Source organism: Candoia aspera, chromosome 4, assembly GCF_035149785.1.
Source record: "Candoia aspera isolate rCanAsp1 chromosome 4, rCanAsp1.hap2, whole genome shotgun sequence".
Lineage (NCBI taxonomy): Eukaryota > Metazoa > Chordata > Lepidosauria > Squamata > Boidae > Candoia > Candoia aspera.
The window spans coordinates 32,299,070-32,319,239 of NC_086156.1; the positions used below are offsets into that span (position 1 = coordinate 32,299,070).

The 20,170-nt window shown below is 36.9% G+C and overlaps 1 protein-coding gene across 1 annotated transcript; it reads left to right on the forward strand.

Annotated features, from left to right (window-relative positions):
* The first annotated feature begins 263 nt into the window (after positions 1 to 263).
* SP4 (Sp4 transcription factor) lies at positions 264 to 19,733 on the forward strand. Its single transcript, XM_063303748.1, has 6 exons — positions 264 to 803; positions 1,384 to 1,475; positions 1,795 to 3,325; positions 14,870 to 15,101; positions 15,260 to 15,459; positions 15,967 to 19,733. The coding sequence occupies exons 1-6, from the start codon at positions 797 to 799 to the stop codon at positions 16,212 to 16,214; spliced, it is 2,310 nt and encodes a 769-aa protein (XP_063159818.1). The 5' UTR covers positions 264 to 796; the 3' UTR covers positions 16,215 to 19,733.
* Positions 19,734 to 20,170: the final 437 nt, after the last annotated feature.

The following is a 20,170-nucleotide window of genomic DNA, read 5'->3' on the forward strand; positions in this document are numbered from 1 at the left end:
GCCTCAACATATGACGATCGAGAGTTTTAGTCACAAGGGTGACCAGACTCCAGCGGCGCCTCTCTCCCGCGCTTTAAGGAACAGGCGCAAGAGTTGGTTCGCGCCTTCATTCGGGTTCCTATTTCATTCGTTGTCGGCTTCGCCGAGGCATGTCAATCAGCGACAGAATCGCTTGGGCGGTAGGGGCGGGCTGAGAACCCAAGTCCTTCTGCGTCGCCCCACCCTTAATCCCGCCTCCGCTTTTCTTTTTGCTATGGGGGAGCGCGCCGCCGAACGAGGAGAAGGGAGAGCCAGCCCCGCCGCGGCAGTTCGCCTCACTTCTTCCCCGCCGCGCCTACTTCGGCGCACCCTTCCCCACAGGCTCGCTTTTGCGGCCGCGGGTCCCCGCTGCAGGTTGACCTGCTTTCAAGCCAGGGCCCGGCTCGCGCCGCCCTGGCTCCTCCCCTTCGCCTCCCTCCCCCGCCCCTTCTTCTCCTCCAGGCCAGCTGCCGCTCGCTTCGCTTTCCTCCTCAGTGGGAGTCAGCCTAGGCCTCGCCGGGCCCCGCCTTCCTCCCTCCTCCCCCCTTCGTCCGGCTCTAAGTTGTCAATCAGGCGCCGGGGCTGAGACAGGCGACGGCAGCGGGCGGAGAGACGGGCAGCTACGCCACAGCCCAGCGGCGGCCATTCGTGGAAAAATAGGCCGACCTGCTCCTCCCAGCTCCGGCAGCGACCGGCCTTCTCTCGCCGCTACCCCCAGCACCCCGCCCTCCGTCCCTCCCTCCTCCTCGAGCCGCGCCTCAGCGGGCGTTAATGCGGGATGAGCGGTACGTAGGCCCCCTCCTTCCCTCCCGCCTCCGCTGCCTTCCCGCGCCATCCCACCCAGCCGCCTCATTCCTCCCGAACCCCTTTCTCTTCCCTCCCTCTGCCCCTCCTCCTTTCTCCCTCTTCCATTCCTTTCTTTTCTAGACCTCCCTTCTGTGCACATCCATCCATCCCTCCTTCGTTTCTGTTTCCTCCCATTTTCCCCTCCCCTGCGCCTCCCTTCTCCTGCCCCTAAAGCATCCTGGGCCACTCAGTAGCCGTGGATGCTTTAGGGGCAGGAGGAGGGGGAGGGTTGTGGGTGGTTTTTTCCCCTCTGCCTTGCAGTCTCCGATAGCAGAAACCAATCAAAACTCCCCTTTCTGTGCGTTCACTCGCCAGCCCCTGTAGGCCGGGTTTAAAACCACGTTTCTTAAGTCTCCCTGTTTTTCACTAGAGAGGTGGACAGGGGCTTTCAACTAGCAGGAGCATGGAGGACCAGGGGTCGGTGAGAATGTTCTGATTACTTTCTGTGCCAAAATAGAAGTGAAGGATGATGCTTAATAGAGTTTGTTTCATTTCTTTCTGTCTGTCTGTCTTTCTAAGATCAAAAGAAGGAGGAAGCTATGCCCTCCGAGGGAGAGAAATCTCCTGAGGCTGAGAACAACAATAAGAAAAACAAAACTGGAGCTTCTCAGGTAAAATGTCTAAGAAAATGGAGGAGAACAAGAGAGAGGGAGGGAGATAGATGGCAAACATCCTTCATTACTTACATGTATTTCCAGATGGGATGGGATGGATTTTCATCAAAATTTACTGCAGAGGTCTCTGAAAGGCTTAGTGGAGGAAGAAATGATTACTTGGAGCAGGTAATGTAGGTAATTTGGGATTAAAACTTTCCCATTTAATGCACTCTCCATAGCTTTATGTTTAGTTAACTTTCTTAATAATATCTAGAATGCTGTTACTGCTGCTCCTTTGTAGTTCAGGTCCTAATACACATAATATTTTTGTTAGGATTCTCAGCCTTCCCCTTTGGCTCTGTTGGCAGCAACTTGCAGTAAAATAGGAACTCCTGGTGAGAATCAAGCAACTGGACAACAGATTATTATAGATCCAAGTCAGGGTTTGGTGCAGCTTCAGAGTCAACCACAGCAATTAGAATTAGTAACAACTCAGCTTGCTGGAAATGCTTGGCAACTTGTTGCAGCTCCTCCTGCTTCAAAAGAGAACAACAACCAGCAAACATCTTCTGTTGCTTCAACTGCAGCAAGTCCCTCCAATAGCAACAATGGAAATGTATCCCCCTCAAAAACGAAACCAAGCAATTCTTCTGGAGTAACTCAAGGACAATTTCAAGTCATCCAAGTACAGAATTCAGGTGGTAGTGTTCAGTACCAAGTGATTCCACAAATTCAGACAACAGAAGGTCAACAAATTCAGATAAATCCCGCTAATGCCACAGCTCTGCAAGATATACAGGGTCAGATTCAGCTCATTCCTGCAGGAAATAATCAAGCTATTATTGCAACTACAAATAGGACAGCTTCTGGGAATATTATTGCTCAGAATTTGGCAAATCAAACAGTGCCTGTCCAGATTAGGCCTGGTGTTTCTATTCCATTGCAGCTACCTATTGCTGGTACTCAGGCTCAAGTTGTAACTTCATTGCCTATAAACATTGGGGGAGTGACTCTAGCATTACCTGTAATAAATGTTGCAACTAGTAGTTCTGGACAGGTTGCCCAGTCCACTGATAGTGGACTTTCCAATGGAAACCAGCTATTGTCAACACCTGTCACAACAGCTTCTGTTAGTGTTATGCCTGATTCGCCATCTTCTTCCACTTGCACAACTACAGCCTCCACATCACTAACAGGCAGTGAAACTTTAGTTACTACTGCAGAAACAGGCCAGTATGCAAGCACAGCAAATAGTTCTGAAACTGGTACTGAAGAAGCTCAAACTACCACATCTGAAACAGAGGCACAAAATTCTAGTCAGCTTCAATCTAATGGATTGCAAAATGTGCAGGATCAGTCAAATTCACTACAACAGGTTCAAATAGTAGGTCAACCTATTCTCCAGCAGATACAGATCCAACAGCCTCAGCAGCAGATAATTCAAGCAATTTCTCCACAATCTTTTCAGCTTCAGTCAGGACAAACTATTCAAACCATTCAGCAACAGTCTTTGCAAAATGTTCAGCTGCAAGCATTGAGTCCAACACAAGTACTCATAAGAGCACCAACTTTAACCCCATCAGGACAAATCAGCTGGCAGACAGTACAAGTCCAAAATCTTCAAAGTCTTTCAAATCTCCAAGTTCAAAATGCTGGGCTACCCCAGCAGCTAACTATTACCCCTGTATCTTCGAGTGGTGGTACAATTGCTCAAATAGCACCAGTAGCTGTTGCTGGCACACCAATAACACTTAATGCTGCTCAGATTGCTTCAGTGCCTAATCTTCAAACAGTAAGTGTAGCCAACTTGGGTGCTGCAGGTGTTCAAGTGCAAGGAGTGCCAGTCACCATTACAAGTGTTGCAGGTAAGTCCTATTCATTTGGAAGCATAATAGTGTATAAAGATATACTTGCCTTTATACACAATAGTATATAAAGATACATTTTCCATTAGCAAAATAGTACGGTGCACCAATATTGCATAAGCATTACTGAGGGTTGTTTTTTTTTTTAATTTCATGCTGAATAGAGGAGCCTGTTAAACCCAAGTTTTCAAATGGAATTTTTGGATGGTGCGAAGGGCTGCCATGGAAAGCCTGGAAATTCACAGCATGTCTGCACTGTGAGATGTTTTGGGTTTTGGCTATGTAATAAAACTTGACACTTTCTGTCCTGGGTTGGTCAATTTCCATCTTTAAGCCTTTGACAAAATTTATGATTCATAACTCCTAAGGTTTCTCACGATTTTAGCTATTCATTATAAATAATAACTTAAGTTGCAACTTTAAAATATTAGTTATAGCCTCTGCATTAGATAAGTATCTAATTATATATTTACATTTCAATAAAACATTGCCTGAATTATATGTACATAATATGCTTTGATCTAATAACTTTCTGATTCTGTTCAGGAGCCTGGGATTCATTTTTGCAAACTGACTACTAATTTCCTTCTTCAAGAAAGTTAGACTCTTTTTGAATCTGCAGAATAGGAACATAAAATATTTCGAAAGATGTAGGAACATACATGAAAGACAAATCTTGTCAAAATTAGTATATAGTATAGTTTGCAAAGAGGGACCATAACTTTTTCAGTTATTAAAATACTTAATTTTTACCATCATAATGAATAGTACTGCTAGGAAAAATAATCCTGTTTATGAATGAAAGATGAATTGAACCAGCAGTTCCCTTTTGGAACTGAGATATTAATACTGTATATAGAATAGGAGTCAAGCGCCATTTCTTATTTAAGAAAGATTTATGAAGTATGGTAGAGAAGCATTTTCTTTTGCCTGCATTGTAGATAATAAATATACATTTGTATAAACATGGTCTTCTTCCTCACTTTGGCTAAGGAAAACATTTGACCAAAGGTTGGCATTTGTTTTTAAGAGAATCAGATTAAATTCTCTCTAAAGGAATTCAGATATAATAATTATACTGTTGTTTCTTCCTCCTATATCTGCAGTGATTAAAAAAAACTTTTGTTATTTAATGTAAGCAATAGTTTATTTTTTTTTTAAGAAATCTAAACCAAGATATGGTCATTTATAATTACTGTGACGGAAAAACAGTGGAAGAAGAACCTGCATACCTTAAAGCTCAGGTCATGGTTTACTGTTACATTTTAACAGTTCATATATTCTTTCACTTTCTATATCAGTATGATTATTTTTTTCAGGCTGCATCTTGATCTAGTAAATAATTTTGAGTTTTATTACATTTCAATAGGTTGCATATATAGGGAATTTATATAAAGGGCAGTAGTACTACTCATCTTTTACCCTTGCAGCATCATGTAGCTATTTTCCTTCTGATAGGGAGGAAATTTTGGATTGAAGTGCACAACAAAGATTCAGCGTCTGTATTATATATATCCCCATCCTTGTTTTATAGGAATGTGACTGTAACCATGATTTTGCTCCAGTCTTGCTGCACTCCACAATTATTACTGAAAACCCTTTCAGAACTGCCTTTTCCATCAGTAGATTGGTGAGATGTCTTATCAGTACAACCTATCACCAGACATAGTCATTGTAGCAAACAAAAGATCCAGAAATTCATGTGGCTCCCACCCTTAAGTTCAGGAAATTATTGAAGACCTGGTTGTTCTCCCAGACCTTGGGGAACAGTGATTGCAGGGCCCCTTTTTGTCATTTTCCTATTTTGTTTTGATTTGAATACTTTGCTCTTCTGGTCATTTGTATCTTTTATATACTCTTTTATATATAGTCTTAATTGTAAGCTGCTCAGAATAATTAAATAAATAAATGTCTTTTGAGCACAGTTTGAGTTAATTCTTTTTGGAGCCTTCATCATAACTGCATGATAATAGCAAAAGTAGCAGTGTCCTCTCAGTGTATGAAGTAAGAACAAGTTGTAAAAAAATTGTGTGACTTTTAAAAACTATGTTAATGAATTTCAATAAAATATAACATTTTCTACTGTATAACAATGTGGATAATAAGCTATGTATTCTCTCCTGACATAAAATGTGCTCTCTCTCAAACGTAATTATTATGTTAGGGACTCAAACTTAAATATTATGTCTTTGTATTAATTGGGTGTCTAATAATCTGGACCAAAAATTGAAAAACAATTATATCTAAATGCACATCACTGTATTTTGATGAGCATGATTAGATATGCAAATTAAAGAAATTAGATTAAAGATCAAAGAAATAGTATGGAGATTGAATATAGGTCTGAGACCATGTATGTGAAATGTAGACATACTACTGGGAAAAGATTTCTAGAATAAATAGAACTTTGAAGTTTACACTACTATGGTAAAAAGTTACATAGTTTGCCTTATATATTATAGGCCTTTGGTGTGGTATATTGTTTTTGTCCTGATGTTTAATGACTGTTGTCCTATATTACTTTTTAAAATTTGAATTGCTATAATGCATGGAAGTTGTTCATGTCAAACAACAAAGAGGAATATTTTTTATTTATGTGGTGGTTAATGAGTCCTCTAATGCAGGGTTCTATAAATATGTATAATCTGGAGAATCTAATCTGGTACTTAGATCAATTCCTACTAGATAAACATTGGATAGGTCTGTGTGTTTATAATTTTAGGCCTTGACTTACAGTGAAGTTTTAAAAAGGTTATATCTTTACATGTAGATATAGACAAACTTCACATATAGACTTCACATTTACATGTACATATAGACAAACTTCACAACTTAAAAAACCTTAAGATATGAAATAAAGAGAAATGTTTAGTTATCAAGTGTAACAATAGCAACATTAAGACAATATAGTATATTTTATGAATCTGTTCCCTTAAATATGTGGTGACTAATCTGTTTGATTACTATAAATTTGCTGCTTTTAAATATTTCATGCAAAGGCCCTGTGCTCATTTTCCTACAGTTCCATTAACTGACTAAGCAAGAAGTATATATAGTCTTTGGTAATGATAGTGCCTAAGCATTCTTTCTAAATAGGTATAAACTTCTAACTTTTTTTTAAAAAACTGGTCCATTATGAATAAAATGAATCTTATCATTTCCGAGGCAATTCCAGCAAACACTAGTAACACAAGTTTACTTTTGCCAATTTTTTAAAGAAACGGTCTTTTAAATTGCCACATGACATCTTTCATTACTCATTTAGTAAAAAAAAAGTGCAACATTGAGAAGGTTTACATGAAGTTTTTAAAATTAGTATTAAATCGTATATTTAGCAGCATCTGAAAGACAATCTACCCTTACTGCATACCCAATCATTTACTATTCTCAGCATTTTCCATCTGTAAACAAATTAGTTGATTTCTTAATGTGCTTTGGTGTTTATTGCTTATGTTGGTTTGTACTATGTATTATTTTCTCTGTTCAGATTTCAGTGCAACATTATAGTTCCAATAGAACTAATTGTAACTTGTTGAGCGGTCACTTAAATTTTCAAATTAAGTCAATTGGAGGAAATTCAGAATTCTCTTAACTCCAAATTTTCAACCAGAAATTACTGGAAACTGAAAAGGATTAGTATCCATCTTTTGTTCAATGTAGGCATATAGTTAGAGCATTCTGTTTTCCTTCTTTTATTCTATGTAAATATGTTATTATTACTTACTGTTTCATAAACTGCTATATACTCAAGCCTACCTTATTATAGCTTCTTTGTCTCCTAAAAACCTAATTTTTGTCTGTCTTCCCAATATAACTCTGTTTGACGTACAGAACCTCATGGAAATAAATCACTGTTGGAGACATGGTTTAGGTTTTAACTACACTCTATTAAAAGACTATATAATAGCAATTTATGAATGTCATTATTACACATTGTTTCCAACCTTCCAATCAAATATTGTCCAGTATATTAGACGAACCTTACAGAAGATACTAGGCTGAGAAAGGCTGATCTGTTCAAATTGATACCATTGGCTTTTGAAGCTTGTTCCATTTATTTAAAATTATACTAGGATAAGGTGCTTAGAATTTAAGTTACTACTACTACTATTTGTTTTAACATGTATATACATTTTGAATAGTTACCTAATTCTCATGACCTGTATTATGGCCTTTTTGTTACACGTAGGTTAATATTTCCATCTGATACTGGTAAAATGAATCTGAGAAGTCAAGTGATAATGGAAAAGTGAAAACAACAGTTGACTATATAGCAAGAGGCAAAAAGCAGCCATAAATATATTTCAATTTGAAGCAAAAAGAATAGGGGACTACTTATTTGATGTTTCAGTTTCAGTGACACATTGATAGAAATATCTCTACACTAAGCACATTAAGGTTCTAATATGAGAAGAGACCCCTTTTTGGGGGGAGATGGAAGGTGATAGAAATTTGAAAAATACATGAATAATATGTAATAAAAGCTACTATGTGTAAAAGAGTTCTGAATGTTGATTTTGGAGAGGTGAAGAGAAACAAAAGTAGGGAGAAAATTAGGCTGGGCAAAAGTGGACCAGGAAGATGTTTTAATCTCTTGTAAATGGATTTTTAATTTGGGGAATAAATTAGAAAGAAATGCAATATGGTACAATTAGGCTCAGTTTCCCCTCTGCTTCCCACTCTACTGAAATCATTGCTTTTTTGAAAAAGAAAATTCAGGGGTTTACATGTCAGCATATAATGTGCAGTTGAAGGCCTTTGTATCAATTGGGGTTAAGAAGAGTTATGAAATGGAATTTGGGACTATGTAATCAATTTTGTCACTGAAATTCAAGAAGTGTTTACAGTCTGTTCAAGTATTTATATACTTTACTATAGCTATATATACTTTAATATAGTTGTTTGTTATTTTAATACTGAGCATGAGGTTGAGAATCATTTTCAGCCCATGGACTGAACTAGCTATTGGTCAGGTTGTAGGCAACACAGATGGCAGATATCTCACTGTCCCACATATATCATTCTCAGTCCTACTTCCTTTGCTGTCACATAGAGATGCTTACTTTATTGGTGCAGGAATATAGAACAGCAAACAGCTTTAGGCAGTTGTATTCCATGTCAGCTCCATCTTAATCCACTGGGTTATATTTGGCCTGGAGATCAGAGGAGAAAGTGCTAGAGTGCATTTAGAGATTGAACAATTTTCTGTAGTGAAAGCTGGATATATAATTTCTAACAATCATTTTATAGCTTTCCCAGTTCTGTTTTCCTAGTTAAAACCCATTCATGCATTATGAAAGTATAATTAGAGAAACACTACTTTCGAAATAAACTGGCTGTGTATTCTGTAAATACTCATTGAATCCAAAACTCAAAAGGTCTGGTGGTTTTCACTGATGGTCTTGAGTACTGCTGCTCTCTCTTATGCTATGCCTTGCACTCTAGGATTGAGTTTTATTGAATAAGTGCAGTTGTGTAATCTAAATCAAGCATTGTACCAAATCCTAAATTTGTATTATTAAGGTTAGGCATATATAAATTCTTCCCTGATGTTTTTTGATTTTTTTTCCTCTGAGTCAGTGTTGACTCCTGGCGACTGCCTGGACAAGTCCCTGCAGTTTTCTTGGGAAGATTTCAGGAGTGGTTTACCATTGCCTGCTTCCTAGGGCTGAGAGAAAGTGACTGGCCTAAAGTCACCCAGTTGGCTTTGTGCCTAAAGTGAGACTAGAACTCACGGTCTCCTGATTTCTAGCCTGATGCCTTAACCATTACACCAAACTGGCTCTCCCCTGATATTTTTGAAAAGGGTTTTAACACAAAGCTTTGAACTTTGGAAGAAAATTCCTTATAGTTTCCATCAATTGAAGGCTGAGTCAGGCCTAATATCTTCCTCATATCTATCTGAGTCAGACTGTAAATCTTCAGCTATACCCCAATATGGGAACAATTTTGTGATTCATAGTAAATACATTAGATTTACTCTGCTAAGACAAGCCAGCATTTGTAGTTGAAAGCTGGTTTAAGATGTGGTTTATTCAGATACAATAAGCATAACTCCAAGTTTGAGCATAGCACTAATCTTTTCATATTGGCAAGCATGATTGAAGCATAGCAATATCCATATCCATAGTTTTGCCTTTTCTATATATTCCAATTGACTCCATGTTGGTATAGGATTTAACTCTATGCAGGCAATTAATCTGTGGACTAGCCTTCAACCCCCTAACCATTTGAGTCAACTATCACTGGATCTGCTCATATTATCTAGGAGGAAGCTTATACAGAACCTTTCATAGGCAGAGAGGTATTTTCACTATTGTATAATTTGCTATGGACCACAAGTGGCTATGTTTAGAACAAAACTGTATGTATATCTTCATGAAGGTCTCTATTTTTTCATAAATGCACAACTTCATCTATTTCTTAAATATTATGTTTTTAATGTTACATTTTCGTTATATTAACATGCTTATAAATAGTTTCCAACTAAAAGTTGGTGGTGCAATTAGCTGCTTAATTCCATTGGTAAACAAGGATGTTTTAAGGGCTGCACCATACTGTATCCTTGAGGGGTACATACATTAAACCTCCCTTAAATCCATTGAGGTATATATGCCCCTGTAAAGTTGGAACATCACATACATGGTGGTTTTGTGAGGAAGCTAATCTCTGCAGTCTTGATCTTTCCACTTATTTACAGCAAAAGTAGAAAACCCATGGGAAACAGGCCAACCTCTGATTGTCTCTGTTATCTTATGCTTGTCTTGAATGAAGGTCAGTGAGGTATCTAGAGTGGAACCCCAGAACTACAGTAAGGCTTCAAAGTTCTCTTGCAGCCCTTGAAGGTCTTGGTTGTAGCCCTTAGACACCCAGAAGACTCTCAAACAATAATTGTTGAATATGATAGATGGGTGAAGCTAACTGGAGAGTGTTCATACTTAATCATGGATATTTATTTGGATTAATTATAATTATTTAACAAATCATTTGTTTTTGTCCTGACCCACTCACTCCTTTTTGGATGTGCAACTTTAGCCCTGAATGCACCCTTGATTTATAAAATCAAAAAAATTTCAAAGTTTTAGTTAATAAGCCTGTACAATCTGAATTGAAGCCTTCTGATTTCAGCTTGTTTGCGGTTATATCATTTGCTTCAGCTTCATAAGTTGATCTTCACTAACAAGTCATCTCTACTTCAATCCTATATATACTTAGGCCAAGGATATATTTCTTTGAACATTCTATGAGCTGAAAGGTTCGCAAATACTCAGTGGAGAGCAAAGTAATCTGTGGATGCTTACACTTAAGCCAAAGACTGTTTCATAAATGAAATGGTACATTTTCTCCTGTCTTGTATTCAAGGAAAAATACCTCTCAATTTTAACTTCTTTGTTTTTTAATCAGTTCAATTGTGTCTGATTCTCAGAGACTGCCTGGATAAGTTCCTGCAGTTTTCTTGGCAAGGTTTTTCAGAAACGGTTTGTCATTGCCTCCTTCCTAGGGCTGAGAGAAAGTGACTAGCCCAAGGTCACCCAGCTGGCTTTGTCAATCTTAACTATATCTCTCCAATCCTAAAACAGGAATACACTTAATAACAAAATCAGATGCATATTAGGCCTGTGCCAGACCTTTGAAAGAAGGAGCGTGTACAAAGAATTTCTTTTCAAATCATGAAAGCAGCTGCCTCATTTGCAAGACTGATTTGCAAGATCCATGAGTCTTGTAGGCTGCTTCAAAAATGATGCGGATGTTTTCATGATTTGAAAAGTAGTGCTTTATGCTTACTCATTGTAAACTTTCCGTTTGGATTACTGCAGTGCACTTTACATGGGACTGCTCTTGAAGACCACTCAGAAGCTACAACTGGCCCTGAACACAATGTGGCACACAGTATTGGATATTCCTAGGTTCACCCACATTGCATCTCTTGCAGGATGCAATGGCTCCCATTTTCTTTCTGGGTGAAATGAAGATATTTGGAGTTGGTTGTGGAGAATCCCAAGGGGATGATTGAGGCATTGAGTTTTGCTTGGTTTTACGGTTTTGTTTTATAATTTTATGGTTACTGGGTTTTATTGTTGTGAGCAGCCCAGAATTATGTTTTAAGATGGGCGGCCATACAAATCATATAAACAAATTCCTCTGGCGGCTTTATACCTCTCTAATGCTTATTTTTTCATAATAATTTTTTCATAACAAAACTCTTTCACAGCAACAGATGTTGCCATGCCCTATTTTAAATGTATTACAGCTCTTAGTTTTTAATCCTCTATCTTAGAAGTTTATCTAGCGTCAAAATACTCTTCAGTGTTAACTTTGATGGCACCATCAAACTCAGCGCCAGTTACATCACATGCTGTGTTCTCCCTATATCCATAACTACCAGGTACTCTGTACTTACGTAAAAGGAAAAAGAATAAAGCAAAGAAGATGACTCACTGGCTTTTACCTTAGCTAAGAAAAGGCAGTAAGATCCAAAGCATATTTCTGTTTAGATTCTGTTCCTCACTGACAGTCGGATCTATCGAGTGATCCATTATCTGTACTCCAGTGTTTGGGGCATTATTTTTCTTTTTATTGCCTTTTGTCCTTGGAATAGTTCATGGTTTACCACCCCTGAGCACTGTCTTTCTACTAATGAACTCACCAATTCTTTCCAATCTGATTTTCTTTTTTAGCTATTTAATAGTTATTTTGTGTTACCATGCTTGTGTTTAATGCTGTGTCAAGAATAAAAGAATAAATGGATCTGATCTTCCATCTCTGAGGAAATCCTCATTTTATATTTTATTTTCTGATAGGGAAACAAGGTCCCTCCCCTAAATAATTACTTGTGAATTAGGATGGGGTCATAAGAGTAGGAACATCTGAAAATAAAAAGGGCAATCATTACATCAGACATAACTGCTGGAAAGCCTGGACACCCTGGAAGATTGGTGATGGCTTGGGTGAGGCTTTTTTTTTTTAATATAAGTTTTTATTTTCTTCTCTAATTACTATCCATTCCCATCACTTCACCTCCATCTCTTTCCTTCCTTCCCAGTGAAGCTAATCTTTTCCCCTTACCCCATCTCCATCCTTGGTTTTTCCCTCTTTTTGTTGTTTCTGCTGAAAGAACTTCATACTTGTGTGTTTCTATATGTGAGAGGGAATGCATTTGGTGAATTAATTAGTTTTGTAAATGGATATTTTTATTTTACAGGCAATTATTTTAATCAGTAGTTAATCAGGTAAAATTATTTTTCTTGACTTTTTCCTCTTTTCTTGACTGGACTCTTTCATCTTTTTTGGCTTCTGGCAGGTTTATATACATACCAGTGTGTCATTTGGCACACATTTATTGTTGGGTGTGTGTGAATTTCCATGGTTGGCTTCAACTGTAGTTAATAACATTATATTGATAATTTAGGAAAGCATTGGCCAAAATTTTTTTTCTGTGTCCATAATTTTTCTGTCTACTCCTCTTCCTTTTTAGGGGGAATCTTTCAGATTAAATGATAAAACAGTTGTGCCTATTTAGCTTGGGTTTTCTATGTCACTAATGATATCTTTCAATTATACAAGGGGTGTGTATGTGTATGTGTCTGAGTGTAGTTCCACCTATGGAACTATGTACAGTGGATATAAAAAGTCTACACACCCCTGTTAAAATGCCAGGTTTTTGAGATGTAAAAAAATCAGACCAAGATAAATCACTTCAGAATTTTTTCCACCTTTAATATAACTTACAAGCTGTACAATTCAATTGAAAAAGAAACTGAAATCTTTTAGGGGGGGAAATAAAAATAAAAAAACTAGAATAATGTGGTTGCATAAGTGTGCATACCCTTAAACTAATACTTCGTTGAAGCACCTTTTGATTTTATGACAGCAGTCTTTTGGGGTAGGAGTCTCTCAGCATCGCACATCTTGCATTGGGAATCTCTGCAACTCTTCCTTGCAGAAGCGCTCCAAATTTGTCAGATTGTGAGGGCATCTCCTGGGCACAGCCCTCTCCAGGTCACCCCACAGGTTTTCAATTGGATTCAGGTCCGGGCTCTGGCTGGGCCATTCCAAAACTTTGATCTTCTTCTGGTGAAGCCATTCTTCCATTGATTTGGAGGTATGCTTTGGGTCGTCGTTGTGTTGAAAGGTGAAATTCCTCTTCATCTTCAGCATTTTAGCAGAGGCCTGAAGGTTTTGTGCCAAAATTGACTGATATTTGGACCTGTTCATAATTCCGTCCACCTTGACTAAAGCCCCAGTTCCAGCTGAAGAAGAGCAGCCCCAAAGCATAATGCTGCCACCACCATGCTTCGCTGTGGGCATGGTGTACTTTTGGTGATGCACGGTGTTGTTTTTGCACCAAACATACTTTTTGGAATTATGGCCAAAAAGTTCAACCTTGGTCTCGTCAGACCATAACACATTTTCCCACATGCTTTTTTCAGACTTGATGTAGGTTTTTGCAAAATATAGCCGGGCTTGGTTGGTTTTCTTTGAACTTTTTGGCCATAGTTCCAAAAAGTATGTTTGGCACAAAAACAACACTGCGCATCACCATACCCACAGTGAAGCATGGAGCTGGCAGCATTATGCTTTGGGGCTGCTTTTCTTCAGCTGGAACTGGGGCTTTAGTCAAGGTGGAGGAATTATGAACAGGTCCAAATATCAGTCAATTTTGGGTTTTGCAGAAAGTTCTCATGACTGACCTTGCAAATGTGAGATCCCATTTATTCATAAATTACTAAAATGTATATACTGCATTATTTGCAACATCGTTACCTTTATAAAGGCCTGCTTTTGTAAACAAATACAGTCAGTTTTATGACCCTAATTTATTGTTCCTACATTCACATTTCACAGCTACCTTTTCTCGCAGTGGTTTTACTGTGCAGTGTGGAAATTACCACAGCCAAGACAGCAAAATGCCACCTCCGATGTGGCATTCTGCAAGCGTGTTACTGCACAGTTACTGTATATTTATAATTAGCAGAATATATGTTTGAGTGGTTACTAACTTCATATTTAACGTAAAGAACTTTGGGTTTAATAAATTTGGAAGGAATAGCACCCCTCCCTTTGAAATATGCATATGAGAAGGATTTATATGGCTTGCTTCTATATACCTATAGAACTGATTCTTCTTTGTGGATCAACTCAGTCTGGTAAATTGTCCCCTCAACGTAATGTTAACCATTTCTTGCTACTGAGAGATTAAGGGAATCCGCTTGCAGCCAATGTTTTTCTCTTGCAGCCCTTGTGGTGGTGTTTTTGTTTTTTTGTTTTGTTTTTTGACTGGTGGTCATTCTTCTGGAATCTAGTAAAAACATAGCTTTCCAAGAGACCATTTTGGGGTGAAGAGTGCACCCCATCTCTATTGTTGTCTTAGTTTTCATATTGTTTTACTATTGTAAACCGTAAACGGATTGTGATAGTATATAAATCAAATAGATAAAGGTAAGTGTCTTTCTCCCTCTGTTTTGTAGTAACCAGGATGCAAAACAAAATGTGATGATCTTACTGTGTTGAGCTATAGAAGTTAAGATTTTTCTTGTTTTCCAGGTCAACAACAAGGACAGGATGGAGGTGTGAAAGTGCAGCAAGCGACAATAGCTCCTGTCACTGTTGCAGTTGGAGGAATAGCTAATGCAGCCATGGGCGCTGTTAGTCCTGACCAGATAACCCAAGTGCAGCTGCAACAGGCCCAGCAAGCCTCTGATCAAGAAGTGCAGCCTGGCAAAAGACTAAGAAGAGTTGCTTGTTCGTGCCCAAATTGTAGAGAAGGGGATGGAAGGTAGTTGCCGTAATTACTATTAAGTATCAGGTTTCTCAGGGCCATAGTATTTACTTTGCTTACGTATTTCTGTTACATCTTTAATGACATTATTTTTATTAACATAGTCCTTATTTGAAATTGTCTGACTTTAACTATTAGTGAATTGCATTTGATAGAGGCAGCAATGAACCAGGAAAAAAGAAACAACATATCTGCCATATTGAAGGCTGTGGTAAAGTCTACGGGAAAACATCTCATCTCCGGGCACATCTTCGCTGGCACACGGGAGAAAGGCCATTTATATGCAATTGGATCTTCTGTGGGAAAAGATTTACGAGGAGTGATGAATTGCAGAGACATAGGCGAACCCATACAGGTGAGTGAACGGTTTGTATAAACATTTAAAAAATAAAGTTCATTTATGTTCTAGTGTTCTGACTTTTAAATGTATATAAAATTTAAAATTGTTCCCTTCAGTAGGAACTTACTGATACATCCTTCAGAGTCCTTATTGGGCTGAGTTTTCTAGATTATTGGAAATGAAAGCCCCATCACTGCTGCTACTCATATCCCAGCACAGTGTATCCCAGCTGCCCATATGTCCTCCTCTTTTCTGAGCGCTTTCCCTTTTGTCCCCTCAAAAAATCCAATTTGCCCTTTAAAGGGCATTTGGTTTTAATAGATATTTCTTCCCCCCATGAGCCTATTAAATGAAAGTTTACTTAAAGTTTCAAAACAAGAAAATAACTGAAGCTTCAAAGTTGCTATACTTTAGGAAGGCAAAAGAGAAATACAATAAAAACTGTTAAAGTCATGGTATTGTACTGTTGATTATACATAGATAATTGCCCATGATGTTAATTTGAAAAATATTTCTTGACAGGTGAGAAACGGTTTGAATGCCCAGAGTGTTCTAAAAGATTTATGCGAAGTGATCATCTCTCCAAGCATGTCAAAACACATCAGAACAAAAAAGGTGGAGGAACAGCCCTTGCTATTGTTACCTCGGGTGAATTGGACCCTTCAGTTACTGAGGTTCTTGGATCTCCAAGGATTGTCACAGTAGCAGCCATTTCTCAAGATTCAAATCCAGCAACCCCAAATGTTTCAACAAACATGGAGGAATTCTGAAGTAATGTTACATAGATGCCTAGAACCGCACTTAAGTTTACATACCTTTCAAGATATGGAAGTGGGCTGTTAAAAATGTATTACAGAGCAGGAAATCATGTATTCAGTCTTGATTTCTGTAAGTATTCCAAGTTGGAGAATTAGCACAGGAAGTGTACTTCGTACAATAAGACAACATTTTTGAAACTGAAATTAGAACCAATTCATAGATAAATTATGGATAAAACAGATGAGGAAAATATTGCTCCCACACTGTAGTAATTTTGGTAGCTCTGTATCACATAAAGGATTTTTAATTGGATATTTTCTTCTCCTTTATCAGATGTAAATGTTTGTTGTAACAACAAACAGTAAGAATATGCAACAGAATGGCTGTTGGTTAGAGTTTTTCCTTACAAAAATCTAGTATTTTCATGGGAATTTACTTTGTCCAAAAGGCACATAAATGTGAAGTACTCTAGTGAAGATGAAAACCTTTTGTTTCTTTTCTTTGTGAGACATATGTATTAAATTTGGCCATCTTTATTCATTTGTTAAAAATCAGATGGCAGCATGTGAAATGGATCTGAGGTACATCTCAGATAATTTTGGCCACTACATTGTAGTAGTGTGTATAATGACAATCAGTAAACACAGATTATTCTCTTTCTAGGAGAGGTAAGAGATCTATAGAGCCAGTGTATTCTGTAGCAAATATTAAATCTTAGAAATATATTGACATAAAATTTTAATTAATTTCTAAGTAAAATTTAAATATGATGATATGTGTCACAAATCTTCTATCTTAATTCATCCCATTTCAGAACACAGGATCTATTCTTAAAATGTGATTAATCTCTGTTTTGAAGCCAGTAATTTAAATATTTAAATTTTATTAAACACTTGGAGATAATGGGAGGTAAAATGCTATAAATTGTAGCATTTATGCACCACGGACAACATTTTTCAATAGCAAATATTGTGTTAAAAGTACTGGATTCTTTAGAATTTGACTCACTAGCCAAAGAAAAAGATGAGCAACCAAAAGTATAATTCTGGAGTAATTATCTGTTAGCTTTGTTCCTTATGAAAAAGATTGGCTGGGATCCAAAGAGCTAATTTTGGCTTGCTCAAGAGTTTCTGTCCAGCAAGTAAGGTTTCAACCTTTTCTTTCCTTTGAAAAGCTCTTCTGCCATATTACAGATTCCTTTTTAAAGATGTCTCAGTGTCAAAAGTGATTTACTATGCGGCATTGGAAACTGCAATTTGGGAAACTCATGTTTAAGTCCTTTTGGATGCACAGTGTGTGTTGCAAAAGTTTTTTGGAGTCTAGCAAATTTTTACATTCTACCCCTTCCTACATCACAGTAACTAAATAAACCAGCAAATAGTAAAAAAATAATTATTTTGATTTTTCAGAAACAAAATATATTCTAAACATATATGAGGGTGATACATCTCTAATGTGAGTTTCTTTAATAACAGCTTGCTGAGAGTAAACACAAAATGAAAATTGTTACAGATCCAGCTCTTCTTACTGACTACTATTCAGCCATACCACTTGGTTCCTTGGATAGGGATAAACATTTTGTCCACATCAGTTGTCAGCATCTAGATGAGCGTATTGGTTTATGGACAGGAAAGTCCATCTGTCTTAATTGCATGTGTGAAAAACTGTTTTCCTGTGCAGCTATCCTTTGCTGGATTGTGGCAACTGTTGTAAATTTGAATGCAGAACAAAAATATGGCTAAAAGTACTTTGGATTTTTAAACAATTTTAGACATAAAAATTACATTTTGCAAATCTTCCCTGTTGAAAAGCTTCTCCTGAACACTTTTTACATTTTTACAGCAAAATGTTTGGGTGATATAACTTTAAAGTACAGTGCAGGAAATTAAGACTTTTCCATTAGCATTATACTTTGTGTTGGGAGCTGCTTGAAACTCCAGACAAACAACTTTTATAAACATATACAAGTTCCAGTTTTGTGACATTGCATGCATTTTTAAAGACTAAGATCTACTGATAGTTGTTTGTACTGTGTACACTTTAGGAATGCCCTGTGTAGTGAAATATGAAGCTGAAAATCTTTCATACTATGAGCTCACATATATAGCAAAGAAAACAATTTTACACTGTGGTTATAAATTTCAAATTTCTTAAACCTTTTGTAAAGATTTAACAAACTTTAAATATTAGTTGGAGTTTTGTATATCATTTTGTATATCTTATTTAAAATATTCTCAACGGATACATCTGGCTTTAAAACATCAAAATCAAATTGACAATATATTTAATACAGATGGCCATTAGATAATACTAATTAATTTTTGTTGCAGATCAATTGCAACATCAAATAAATATTTTATCATGCTTTAAAATCAGTGCTGAAAAAAATCTGGTTAAGCAAATGTTTCCTAATAGAATCATGTTAACTTAGATTTTTAAAAAAACTTTATAAAGGGTTGAGTACTCTGCACAGCTGTTAAATATTCTTTTTGCATACTTAAGTATGCAGATATGAAATGAAAATTGTAAACTGCAGCAAATCCCTATTACAAGTGTATCAAAATCTGTTTGGTATCACAGAATCTAATGTAGATTAATTTGTGTTAGCAGGTGCACTTATTACTCCTGGAATTAAAAACATTTTGATAGTCTGTTCTTCATACCATTCTGAGTCCACTTTTCAGTCTTAGAAGGATCGTAAATTTCAGTGTCCTTTATTTGACTCAGTGGGATATAACTGTTGTATGTAATAGGGCACAGATGTGCAGTAGTAGCTTGTTTAATGCCATTTCACTGTTCATTCCCTTGGCCACCATTATAAAATTTTGCTTTATCGTACTTATCGGTGCAAAGTGTATTTATCATGACAGAATTCCAGTGTTGGAATTGTTTTTTTTTTCTTTTTTAATATGCTTTATTGGGATAGGGTTGTGTATGTGTTTTATGATTACATTAGAAATCGGTGTTACGTCATTATTTATCACATTGTTTCATGAGAGAAGTAATAAAAGTACGTAACTTAGGAGAACAAGTTTTTGTTAGGTAAGCATGATGTTTGAGTCCTATTTTTCAATTTTATAATTGTTTTATTGCAGCAAAATTTGTATTTAAGTCTCCATTTCTGAAGCCTTGTGATTTTTTTTAATGCATGTCACAATTGTCATCCCACAAAAATTAATGTGCAGCATAAGGTGTTAAATCTACATAATTATCTTGAAACAGAAATAGTTGGTGGTCAAATTGTAAATGTTTTGCAAAAAAAAAAAAAAACCTTATAAAAGTTTTGTAGTAATATTTCACTTGTAAATCTTTTGTAAGAAAAAGAAAAAAGAAGAAAAATAGAAGAAATACTCATTCTAGGATCTACAAATTAATTCTGCCAGCAAAGTCTTTAAGGCATTAATTTTTACTATGCTGATTTGTATAAATTTTGTGTGTTTTTGTGGATTTGGAACTAAAACTGTGTAGATGTTGTTGCCTGCAATAACACTTTGCAAGTAACTTATTAAATTCTCTTGGATTTACATGTATTTTATTTTAAAACATATTATTTTTAATCTTTGTATTTTACTTATTAAGCTAAATTCATCATTTTAACTCAGCTCATGTAGTCAGCTAGTATACATAATAAAACCATCAACATGGAAATAAGTAAACAGATACATTCCAGCTGGAACGCCAAAGACAGTAAACAGTGTCATTGAACAATGGTAGATTTACCTCTAAACATACACAAAACTATAAGGGATAAAGCAATGTAGCAGCAGCAGAATAGCACCAGTAGAAAACATTTTGGTGTTTTCAGTGTTTGCATTTTTCCTGCAAGAGAACCAGTTTGGTTTAGTGGTTAAGGTACCAGGCTGGCAACCAGGAGATCATGAGTTCTAGTTCTGCCTTACACATGAAGCTGGGTGACCTTAGGCCAGTCACTTTCTCTCAGCCCTAGGAAGAAGGCATGACTAACCAC